This window comes from Rhipicephalus sanguineus, unplaced genomic scaffold, assembly GCF_013339695.2.
Source record: "Rhipicephalus sanguineus isolate Rsan-2018 unplaced genomic scaffold, BIME_Rsan_1.4 Seq762, whole genome shotgun sequence".
Taxonomy (NCBI): Eukaryota; Metazoa; Arthropoda; class Arachnida; order Ixodida; family Ixodidae; genus Rhipicephalus; species Rhipicephalus sanguineus.
In genome coordinates, this window is record NW_023615933.1 from 17,832 (window position 1) to 30,923 (window position 13,092).

At 49.0% G+C, this 13,092-nt stretch overlaps 1 protein-coding gene across 1 annotated transcript in view; it reads left to right on the forward strand.

The window, feature by feature from the left end:
* LOC119378285 (vacuolar protein sorting-associated protein 41 homolog) overlaps window positions 1–13,092 on the forward strand; it is a gene marked incomplete at its 5' end in the record, with an annotated part of 61,918 nt that overhangs the window by 16,751 nt on the left and 32,075 nt on the right. The window contains 1 exon segment of the mRNA XM_037647472.2: window positions 7,906–8,042. Within this exon segment, the coding sequence (XP_037503400.2) occupies window positions 7,906–8,042 (137 nt within the window).

Sequence of the window (13,092 nt, forward strand, 5' to 3'; positions counted from 1 at the left end):
CGAGCTCAGAGCATTTGCGAGAAAGTGAACAGTCCTCAGTTTTAAGGGCTTCGTTTTATGGGGATGGCCGCAAGAGGGATGCCGCCTTAGAGAAAAGGAAGCGATGACAAAGTTTGCGTTTGGTGCAAAGCTCGGGCCATGGCCAGGGGCTCGGCCCGAATGTGCTGCCCGGACACTGCTGGCCATGGCAGGTGCGGCTGACTTGAACCCCGGCCCTGAATAGACGTGGCTTTGTGCCGCAGTTTTCAGCCATGAGTGAGGCCTTTTCACTGTGCAGCTTCTCCACCAGATCATTAAAAATTTTAAACTCTGCTCTAGGCAGTCCACATTTCTTAAACCTCAGCACGTTAATACCAGAGGTCTTCATTGTCACGAAGATCTTGTCTCAGCACAGGTGGGCATTGCTAACAGCATTCAACTACATAAAAAATACTAGAAACAGAAAACAAAAGATGCAAGTCGTGTAACAAAACAGTTTGTGGTACTAGCGACAGCAACCAGATAACTATATTCATTCGTAACTATCCTGTACGAGCAGAAAGAAATGCATGAGTCGGTGCACGAGCTCTGCTGCTGCTGCTGTCAGAAATGCCAAGAATGGTCCATGGTAGGTGAAGCAGGGTGTCTACCAACTGCGAAAACCGGAATTCTCAGGGATTTTAAATATTCTGGAAATACTCTGAGAAAATTCGGGGAATTTGGGCTGCCATCAGGGAAAATGCGCTGTAACTGTATTGAACCAGAACGAAAGTCGCGGTAACGTTGGCTCGAGATTTTGTGGGTGCATTTTTCAAATCACGCAGCTGCTGCTGCTGCGAGGAAAGGGCGTACCTCGATGCTTGCCTCGCCTTCAGAGCAGCGGAGTAGGAGAGAACCAGGCTGATGCATAGTATGCAAGAACCATGGCAACATATTGTATCGCGCACTGCTGTTTAAGTGTTCTGTGACTATGCACTGTAGTTCCGTAAGTAACAGGCATGAGTAGCCGTAGAGGCAGTAGTAATAGATGTACGAGCTCTCAGTTATCTTGCAAGCGATTGCGATCATTCAGGATAGCATGTCGCTGACAAGGCTGGTATCTTGCAAGACATCCCGATCGGCTAGAAAAAACGACGACGATGCTTGTTCCAGGATATCAGATAGCTCACTTTCTGTGACTCGAGCTCCGAGGAAGCCTATTTTGGTCTGTGGAAGAATACAAAATTTCTAGATGAGAAATCGTGACTGACAGTGCATTTACGGCAACTGAAAGTACCTATTTCTTTTCTTTTTTCTTTTTCGGTGAGGACACTCCTGCAACAAGTTTAAGCAGTCCACCAATATTTTTGGGAGCTGCCGTAGTTGCAGCACGCACCGCTGGCTATCTCATTATGTAGTTTTGCGAAAAGCCGATACAAGACTTCTGTTAAGCAATGCATAGCTGCTACCCAAATTTGCGACGCAGGTGCGGTTTCGCACTTTCTCGATTAGGCGCGCGATGTCGCGAAACAGAACACGCGGCCACCATAAATGATCTGCCGTAATCAGGTTGTCGCCGTGCTTTCGTACATCTTAGCAGCAGCTGTGTTTGCTTTTTTTACTTTATATGGACACTCCGATGAATTTTTGCCGTCACCTTCATCTTCCTATGAAGTCCAAAATCGATAACATCGTCTCCGTGCATCGGATTTCTATGTGCGTAAAAGCTCTGAGGTCTGAAGATGAGACATGCTCATGGAACACACGGGACACTTCACACCTTCAGGCAACCCACATGTACATTTATTAAACACTGCTTTTACATCAAACAAGCTCGCAAGCCAAACTAATATAGCTAGTAACACCAACACACTTGCGAGTGCAAATACAATGCACAAAACATAACAGACACAAGCACATAAGCATGTTCCTGGTACCACGAATGCGGCGTCACTGACGTTCGACTCGCCATGAGAGGTCCACGGAAAATACGCTGCAGTATCGTCCCCGTGGACCCACTGCGGGAGACGTCCGTCTGCGCAGGCCGCCAAACTCCAGACAGGGCTCGCTGCTGTTTTCTTGCGCCAGCCCAACCTCTCTTCTGCAGGCAACGCTGTTGGTGCAACCGTGCTAAGCCCTACATCGCGTGCGCACGTGCCACCTCTTGCTTGGCGGCCATTAAAGCTAACTGCAGCTAATCCGTGAGACGCGCGTGCACCATGAGGCGCAACGACATTACAGGGGGTGATAGCACCCCCACATGCCGCCAACCTTAAATCACACTATCCCGGTAAACAACTTAAAAAAAACAGCATACAAGCTCTACAAAAGAAGGCAACTCAAGGCCCTAACAACAAATTTCCCTAAAGATGTCCATGCACTACGACACGCCGCTGGTTGACAACGCTGCACTAACTCGACGCTTGACCTCAGTCCCGGAACCGCAACGGCAACGTGGCAGTGGGCGCAAGATAGCGTCGTTCACACCAACACACATCTGGTTGCGAACAGCACTCATGATGGCGCCGATTGAAGGCAGCTGCGCAGGTCACGGCATGTTCATTGCCAGAGATGTCTCGACCGCATTCCTGGTCAGCGGTGAAGACGATGTGCAGAAGGCAGCCATCCGCAGGTGACATCAATCCCACTGTTACCTCAAAACACTCTCGACAAACAGTGCAGTAGGACAAAGGAAATGGAGCTACGGGTGCATCGCCCATGTGGCACGATGGTCAGTATGGCTAGCAAGACATCGGTGGTGGCTGAGATGCCCAGTTAAAATAAACAAAGGTTGCTTTTCTAGTTTGTGCATCACAAGATAGAATGAGGAAAGCAGAGTGCGAAACCTCCACCCAATCCAATGGGTTGTGTCCCACGTGCGACAGGCAGTTCTGCAGAGGCTTAGGCCTAACGGGTCACTCAACAACAACCGGCATCCAACAAGCACCCCGCACAGGCCAGAAAGGCACCCTCAAGGAGACATCAGCTCTGTGAGGTGGCCCTACTCACTCGCCGCACACAGCACTTACCGAGCGATCGGCGCCCACCATCCCTGACATTGTCATGACTGCGCGGCGCCGAGCCACAATACCAGTCAGCAATGATGCCCGTGGCCCCTGGCTAGCGAGCTCCCTGACCCACGACTCCCAGAGTCAAAGAGATACAAGAAGCTATTTACGAAAACTCGGACCACCTACGAGGCTTCCATGCTAACTCGCTTCAGGCTTGCCTACAAACCACGTGCTCTATGCCTCGCTCTCCCAGGATGCAGACCACGTGGCTCCCGTACCAACACTCAACAACGGTCTTAAGAAAACAACAACTTGCGACAAAAAAAACAAACTCTTACGTGCGACAAGTCCAAACACGCCACAGCAATTGATCTCCTCGCTTCAAGAAGCACGCCACCGAGCTAGCGATGAAAACCTCCCTTAGGCCTACTCTAATCCAGCTCAAACAAGGTTGACCCGAATCGCGAAAACTGTCGTCCGATGCTCCAAGAGCCCCTGTCGGGTGCCAGTGTGGTGTCTGAAGCTGAGCCGCGCTCATGGAACACACAGCACAGTTCACGCTTTCAGGCAATAACCAGTGTACATTTATTAAACACTGCTTTTACATCACGACGAGCTCGCCAGCTAGATCTAATACTAACTAGTAACACCAACATGTTTACATAATGCCAGTACAATATAGAGAAAACATAACAAACACAAGCAACATAACACACTACATGGTACCGCGAATGCGGCGTCACCGACATTCGACTCACCACGAGGGGTCCACGGGAAACGAGCCGCAGTATCGTTCCATGGACCCACCGCAGGAGACGTCCATCTGCGCAGGCTGCCAAACCCCAAAGAGGTCTCACTGCTGTTTTTGTGTGCCGGCCCAACCTCTCTTCCACCAGGTGGCGCTGCCGGCGCCACCGCGCTAAGCCTACATTGCGCGAGCACACTGCCACCTCTCGCTCCACGGCCGTTAAAGCTAACTGCGGCTAATTCGCAAGACATACGTGCTCCATCAGGCGCAAACAACTTCACAGGAGGTGATAGCCCCTGCAAAGCGTGCGAGCCCTGCCGATGAATGGGACTCGAGCAGAGATTAAACGAGCTGGCCTCTCTTCTCATGAAAGGCGCATGGAGATATGAGCTGGAATGGAGGGGGGAGTGGGGCTGTGAATCCAGCAGGAAATGTGACTTTGTACCACCGGGCGTGGGTGCTCGCCGTCGTGCGCCGCGTATATCTTTCGAGTGGATCAACAGACTGCCATACCTTTTTACGTTTTGGGCTCTGATCACAGTAAAGTTTCCTTGGAAGCCATATGGGGTTACTTCGCTTGCTGCAGCAGCTGCGTTTCCTAAAGAAATGAGCTGCTAGACCTTATTCATATAACATTCCGATTTGTTGCTATCACATTCATTGCCTCACTCTTGTGGCGAAACTGTGGCTTTTTTTCCTAGTGTGCGATGGTTTTCCTTGTTGCACTATCGTCGGACTTATGGAAAGCAATTTGTTCGGCGGGTAACATGACAGCATCGGTGTTGCACTACTCTGGGCAACACTCGAGGTTTTGATGACGAGCCGCGGGAGCAGAATGGTGCATTAAACATGCAATTCTTTTGCTTACGCGTGATGCACCGGCGCTGTGCTGAGTACTTCGCCGCATGGCATCAAATCGTGGTCGCCAGATCTCCGCTTCAAGAAAATATATGTTTTTCACAGAAAAAAGTCATTTTTTCAAACTGCCATATTAGTCCAGCATTCTCATGGCATTTTCAGTGCAAAAATGAATCCTTCGGCAATTATACATTGCTAACAGTTCCAATTTCGGTTTAACAATATTTTGATATAACGAAGTAAATTGCTTATTTTATCGACTTCACTAGACTTCACTATATCAATTGTAATATTGAAATAGTATTAAGTCATTCTGTATAAGTTAACATGCATAATAAAGAGTGACATCATCGGGCGACATAGGTGTCAGCCTGTCTTCAGGTAAATCTGTCTCACTGAGGAAATTTTAGCGAAATTACTCAGGAAAACCTGGAAACTCGGGGAATTTTTAAATGCCAACTTGGTTGACACACCGTGAAGGCGACCTTTCAGTAGTGGTGGATGGATGGATGGATGCTATGAGCGTCCCCTTTAAAACGGGCGGTGACATGTCTGCCACCAGGCTCGAAGAAAAAAAAAAAAAAAAAAAGAAAGCTTCCTTGTTTCATGTTGGCCAAATACCTTATCTACATTGATTAAATCTATGTTATTATACCAAAAAATATAAATTCACGGTCCACTCTCTCTGCCTCTTAAGCAGAATGACCTTATTTTTCCCCATTATTTATTTTTGTTCTTTATCTCTACTTTTCTGCCACCAATACTCTAACCGTCTCTTACTTATTTCTATCGCGGAGTGTGTTCAGCTTTCCATTGTTGTCCCTAAAACCCAAGGCTTCATGTAGACTCGTGCCCACACGTATACCTGGGTGAATATCGCCACATTCAATCAGTACATGTTCCATCGTTTCCTTAGTTCCCCCGCAGCATGTACATGTTCTTCTTCGTTACTAAATCTCGCTTTATAACTACGCGTTCTAAGGCAGCCCGACCTTGCTTCAAACAGTAAAGCGCTTCCCCTTGAATTATCATAAACCTTTCCCTCCTTATTTCGTTTTTCCTTTTCGGTAGTTACTCAGGGCCGGCTTCTTTCCATCGCTGTATCCAATAAGTCCTCTCCGCCTCTCTGACCTTCCGCTTAATGCTCCTTGTTGCCATATCGCCCGCACTGCCAGCCGTATATTTACTGGTGAGCCTCCTAGTTCTTTTTCTCCACTGCGTGTCAACGCTTTTTCTATACAAATACCTGAAAACCTTCTCTGCCCATCTACTCCTTCATTTTCCTCAGCCTCTCTTCGAATCTCATTTTGCTCTGCGCTTCCCTCACTTCAAAGCCTGTCCATCCCATATCACCCTTACCGCCTCATTTGTCGTCTTCCCGTGAGCGCCCAACGCGAGGCGGCCCACCGTCCTTTGATTTACATCCATTCCTGATTGCACCTCTGACTTCATGCACACCACTGAGTTCCCAAATGTAAGCCCCGGAACCATCACACCCTTCCACAGCCCTCGAAGCACCTCGTACCTATTGTATCCCCATAAAGCTCTGTGCTTCATAATTGCAGCATTCCTCTTTCCCTTTGCTACCGATGCTTCTCTTGTACCTCCATATATCTATCCCCCATCTTACCCATACTCCGAGGTACTTGTACTCGCTTACCCTCGGTATTTTTTGGCCCTGTATTAATACCGTATGGTCTCCGTGATCATTGAATACCATCAATCCACATTTTGTTGCACTAAATCCTAGTCCTAGAGCCTCACACTCCCTTCCGCATATATCTGCCAGTCGCTGTATATCATCTTGACTGTCCGCAAATAAGACAATATCATCAGCATAAAATAGACCTGGAAGCTTCTGCTCAATCATCGCTCGACCTGTTTGTGTGACAAATTAAATCCAATGTTGCTACCTTCTAGCGCTTTTTCCATTCTCGCCATGTACAGCATGAATAACAGCGGGGACAAAGGGCATCCCTGTCTCAGCCCTTGCTAATTTCAACGCTGTCCTTGCTACTTTCCTTCCCATTCTATACAAACTGTATTCTCGGTATATTTCCCTCAAAAGCTGTACACAGTCACCTATGCCCACTTCCTTCAATATATCCCACAAAATTCCTGATTAACGTTGTCATACGCCCCGGTGATATCTAGATAAGCTACGTATAAGGGCCTGTTTTTCTTTTAGATTTATACCACTGGGTAAGAACAAACAGATTATCGTCTAACCGCCTGTCGATTCGAAATCCATTCTGAAGTTTCCCAAAATATCATTTTGTTCTACCCACGCTTCTATTTTTAATTTTACTGCCTGCATCGCCAACCTGTTAGCACCGATGTAATTGTTAGCGGTCTATACGAGCGAATGTTATCCTTTTCCTCCCTTGCCTTTATAGATTAAGTTCATTCTACTTTTCTCCAACTGTCTGGTATTTCCCTCTCCTGTAAGCACTTTTCTACGGCTTTCAGCAGTGCTTCTTAGTGTTATGTCCGAGTTCGTTAATGAGGCTGACGGGAACCCCATCTAAGCCGGAGTAGTGCGCTTAGGAATTTTTCCTTCGGCCTTCTTCCAATTGAAATTCTCTAGTACTACATCTTCTTCGGTTGCACTCCTTTGCGTACTTTTACTCACCGGGGGAATCCCCTGGGGGACCTTTTTAAACGAATCGGCTGTTATCTTTCGGATGTAACCTAGCGCTTCATATCCTTCCAATTTATTTCCTCCTTCATCTACCATATGTTGTTGCATTGTGACAGACTTCCTACCCAGCGCTTTTAGGTGGCTCCAAAAAATCCTAGGCGCGGCCTTCTTCTTTTCGCGAATCTCTGTCATCCAGCGTTCACTTTCACCTTTAATTTTGCCTCGACTAATTTCTGCACAATGGATTTTTGCTCTAAATATATTTCCCATATTTGGTTGACTTCGTCCTGTGGCCGCTTCTCCTTTTTTGCCTGTCTGTGCTCCCGTGATGCCTGACGTCGCCTCTCGATCGCTTCCCGGATTTCTTTGTTCCACCAACTTTTTGGCGGGAACAAGCCAGCACCACCTGGTGGTCTTGCTCGGTGAGGTAGCCTGCTTGATGACACGTGCGGTGGACCCAGCAGAGGCACCCTAGTTCTGTAAGAGCAGAAAGAGATAAGTGAGTCAGTGCGCAAGCACTGCTGCCAGAAATGCCAGGAATGGCATTTTAAACCTTGCCAAGAATGGCAAGGTTTAACTGTACCAGTGTTTGGCCACTTTTATTCAATTATGGTGTGTGTGAGGATTGTTTGCAGTATGAAAAAAATATTTATCGCCACTACGCTAAAAGCACATTTGCCCTTGCGCAGCCTTCATCACGACATTGCTGCACAAGATTGGTGCGCATGTCAATCCAATCTTGCTGATCTTGCGCATCCCCACGGGGCTGGACATTCCCCAGCTTCGGGACTCTCTAGTCAAGATCATGCGGGACTACAACCTTCAGGTATGGATTATTCAATGATAGACCGCAACTGTTCTCACTGTCAGGCATTTCTTTCAACTCAGCACAAATGTATAAGCACTTTTGTTAAATTGAATACAACAAATCCTCGTTTGTGCATTTTTTAAAACAAAAAAACGGTGACATACATATCATCCAGGAAAGCATACAGTTCAGCCACAAAAGATCACATTGTTTCACCCCTAAAGAGAAGCCTTGATAGCGATATCAAGAGTTTTAGGCGCATGGTTTATTGACAGTGCAAACTTCAGTAAACATCAGCTTAGTCACTCAGTTGTGTCACAACACGCCCATAGACATAAGAGATCACTCTTTGACCACAAGCACAAGTATTCATCATAGTGGCAGCTTTGAGAGTGGAAAGGGAGCATGCTCTCCCTTGCTGGCTATTTGAACTATGCGGCGTCTATAGGCAGTTCACGAAAAAACAAAACATGGGGTCTGCATTAAAACCACTAATTTTCCAAATGAAATCGGGCTCTTCAATAAAGTGCGCACATATGCACGGGCCACATTGTGCTCAGCCACCTCAAACATTTACCGCACGGAAGGACGTGCTCATCAAGGGCACCAGCAGGTCACATGACCATTAATGACCAATAGTGGTGGTCACATGGCCTCATGTTACCATTAGTAGTGGTGGGAATGTCTTTACTGAACATATTAAAAGCATGTTAATCTCACTTTCACAGGAATTCCTACTGCATTTGAATTAAATGAAATTTGAACTAACAGAAGTGATGAACTAAAGGCTCTGAGGAAAGGAGTGTTAGCACCTTGGGAACTATCACTTAAAAAAAGAGAAAGAAATGCATGATTGTTGTTATGTTTTTGTTCCCTGAAAAGTAATCGTGATCCCTGCTTGAGCTGTTTGGTAACACACCGTTATGTATATTCCTCAGACAGGCACAGATCTCAAAAGCACCAGGTGGCTCCACATTATATAGAAAAAAAAAATGATTTCGTGGAATGTTACTTAGAGTTCTTATCTTTTGTTTTATGGCGAAGCTGTTTATAGCTTTGGTTCCATGTATTTTTCATCTCTGTCAAAAAAATCCCCGGAGTGAAGTTCGTGTTGCCCCTTTCTCCGGTGTGAACGAGAAAGCCGGCTCTCTTATGTCGCTGATGAGAGGAGACTTAGACTGGGTAAAATGCAGTTCGTTTATTCCGATGCGCACTCGGCGCGTTCCGAAATTCCTCCCCCCGGACCCTCCCTTCAGGTCTCTTAAAACACTGCTGCACGGGGTCTTCACAAGTTCAGGCACGGTACTCTCGAGCGGAGGTCACGTTCCCACGGTTCGAGCACGGCGAGCACAACACCGCAGTCGTCGGGTCATTTAGCTCGGCAGAGCCGCAGTCCGTGGCGAGCACTTGAAGTCGTAAATCTGAGCTCCGAGTTCGTTGAGCAGACGCTCGCTGCCGTCGCTGTCCGAGTCCCCCGCAATGGCTTGCGCCCACGGCACGGTCGTACGAGGCGCTGACGGAGATATTCCGGCCAACACCACCACGCGTTTCCGAAGGCGCGCTTCTAGGAAAACGCCGCCGAAGCCAGCTGATATACGTGCCGACCCCCGGCATTCGCCCGCAGCTCGGTTTTGTTTATACGAGCCGCAGGCGCCGCATTGCTCCGTCCGACACCTCCGCCGCCACTGTGTTGCATAAACGTCTCGTGATGCAACACACCAATGTCCAACGGGTACATTTGTTGCTTCCTGGAGAGGCTGGATAATACAGGTCAAACACGGAAGGAGTGCAGAGTAGGGATGTACCACTCCGCTAAAAGCTCACAGTGCCATGACCAGCATAATTCCAATGCATGCATTCATATCCTACCCCAGCGAGTGCGGGCTCGCCAGCCGAGACAACGCGTCCGCGTTCGCATTAAGTTTACCCTTTTTGTGCATGACCGTAACATAAAACTTCTGCAGCGCCAGCGCCCAGCGCATCGGCCGTGCACTCTGAGGGGACGTCAAAGTGAGGAACTTTAGAGGATTGCGGTCAGTCACCACCGTGACACTTGCACCGAAAAGCCACGTCTCAAGACGTTGTGATGCCCATACAACAGCATAAGCCTCGCGCTCAATCGTGGCCGAACGGGTTTCGACCGACGTTAGCTTCTTGCTGAGGAGAGCCACGGGCATTTCCCTGCCTTTTTCATCGATTTGAGCAAGGCATGCTCCTAAAGCTACATCGGATGCATCTGTTGCCAGAATGTAGCCCTTGCTTACGTCAGGCGCGTGAAGTGTCGGCGCACTTGTTAACTGTTCCTTAATGCCTTCAAAGGCCTTTTGTGCAGCGTCGCTCCAGGGTATTTGCTGTGGGACCCGTCGCCCTGTCAAATCGGTTAGCGGCAACACTAACGTAGCGTACCCGAGCACATAGTCGTGGTAATAATTACACAGCCCGAAAAAGCTCCGCAGTTCGCGTTTGTCCTGCGGCCGAGAAATGTTTTGAACCGCCAAAACCCTTTCCGGGTCGGGTGCGTGTTTACCTAAACTTAAAATGAGGCCAAGGTACTTGACTTCCTGCTGTGCAAACTTGCATTTTTCAGCATTAGCGGTCGGTCCCACCTGAGCTATCGTCTGTAGCACCTGCCTCGTGATCGGAGCTATCGGTACCCTGTCGCGTGTTCTCACACGTGCTTTATTCTGGCACTGGTGACAGCTCTGGCAGTACTGCTTGACATCACCTGACACATCGGGCCAAAAGAAAGCGGTCTTAATCCGCTGTAGTGTCTTCTTTTTGCCAAGGTGACCCGCCCAGCCCGAATCATGAGCTAACCGCAGTACATCTGCCTGTTTTGGTTGTGCCAGCACCAGTTTATTGCATGGCATACCAGCCACGTTATCTTTATGGTACAGCAACCCATCAATTACAATCATTCCGTGGGTTCGCGCCCGTGCTTGTTCCCACGCTTCTTTAAGGCTGGGATCAGCCACCTGGCTTAGCCTGAAACGCTCTCGTTCACCGACATCCGCGTCGCACTCCAGCGGATCCGTTTGCTTTGCCCCATCGTCAATGCACACCGCCTCAACTTCCGCGGTAACTATCGGTTCACCATTTCCTTAGCCTCCGGCTGCGCCTTCTCCACGACAGGGCGTTCATGAACAACCGCAGTTTCTTCCAGTAACTGCTCGTACGTGCCTGGGGTTATGAGCGCGTCTACCCCACTTGCAAGTTTATCAGTGACAGCGCACAGTATCCCCTTATCGCTTTCCTCGCGACCAATGTATCTGGGTTTCCCAATCAATCTGAGTGGAACATAGGCTAACTCGGCTATTGCCTGCTCACCAAATGCGCCCGTCAATTTTAGGTTGGTTCCCGTTGGTCGATATCCCGGCACTACAGCCTGATGACGCTTATCTCGGCACCGGAATCTATGCTGCCTTGAAACTGTGACTGACCGCACGCAAGGTCAATTGTCTCGATAGAGTGAAATATAGGTGCTTTCACAGCGTTTTCCTGAGCAATCATCTCCACACCGACTACACTGTCACTGTCTGCATTTTCCTTCCGCACCAAATTTGCTTTAGCTGCCCGCGCCGTCGGGCAGTCTCGCGCAAAATGCTCCACGGAATTACAAACAAAGCAACCTCTGCTCTTTTTGTCGGTTTTGTTTGCCGCTACTGAAGTCCTGCGTGCATCAGGGAGTGATTTTGGCTCTCCCTCTCCCGTTATCTCGCCTGAGTTATCCGATCCTCTCTTACTTTCTTCAAAGCTTTCTGCCAGTTCAGCGACCTCCAGAGGAAGCATTATTTTGCTCGGGGTTTCATTTTGAATAACGAATGAACGGGCTTCCGCACCCAGAGTGTCGCGAAGCCTGTCCGTTACTATGAGATTTCTGAACTGCTCGACGCTGCCAACTTTGTAGCCATTAAGGTAATAAATCAGGTAATTTTCAAGCCTGACTGCAAATTGGGGCCATGTCTCATCTCGGCGCTTTTTCGATTGAGTAAAGAGGCGGCGATACTCAGCGGAAGAAAGTCGGAGACCTTTCAGTACGGTTTCTTTAAGGATATCAAAATCCTTCCTTTCAACCGCCCTGAGTCGAACGAGGAAGCCCCTGGCTCTCTCATTTAGTCGAGGCAAAAGAAGCCCCGCTCTCCACTCCCGTGGCACATCATAGCAATCAATGTGGCCTCAACGTCGTCAAACCACGATGGAACGAGTGATCCCTGAGCAGGCATGGGCACCAACACGTCCTTCAAAAGGCTCGTGTACCTCAACCTCCTATCCTCACTCCGAGCTGCCTCTGCGTTCTCAGCATTTGCGGCGGCACTGGCACTGTTGTTTCTAAGCCGTTCCATTGCTAATTCCATTTCCGTAATGCGGAGCTGCATTTGTAACATCGCCATATGGTCAGAGCCTGACCCTCCCGAAGGCTCTCCTGTGACCCTAGTCATCTCGGCGTTCGAGCCCACATCCGTCAGCCCCCCACTCTGGTCGGGTTCCATTTCGCTAACCCCGCCACTACGCAAGTTATACCCACTGGTCATAACAAGCTGCGAGCCAATAGAGGAATGAGACACCCACCTGCGCACCCCGCGCTTCCAGCAGTAGCGGCTACGGCCTCTTGTGCTCACGCCCGAGATGAGTCCGTCACCATGGAGTCAGCCCGTGTCTGCTCTTCCACCAGGATGGATGTTTTCCCCAGTCTTCTCAGCAGGACATCCTGTCAGACTGCGCCAGTGAAGTTCGTGTTGCCCCTTTCTCCGGTGTGAACCGAGAAAGCCGGCTCTCTTATGTCGCTGATGAGAGGAGACTTAGACTGGGTAAAATGCAGTTCGTTTATTCCGATGCGCACTCGGCGCGTTCCGAAATTCCTCTCCCCCCGGACCCTCCCTTCAGGTCTCTTAAAACACTGCTGCACGGGGTCTTCACAAGTTCAGGCACGGTACTCTCGAGCGGAGGTCACGTTCCCACGGTTCGAGCACGGCGAGCACAACACCGCAGTCGTCGGGTCATTTAGCTCGGCAGAGCCGCAGTCCGTGGCGAGCACTTGAAGTCGTAAATCTGAGCTCCGAGTTCGTTG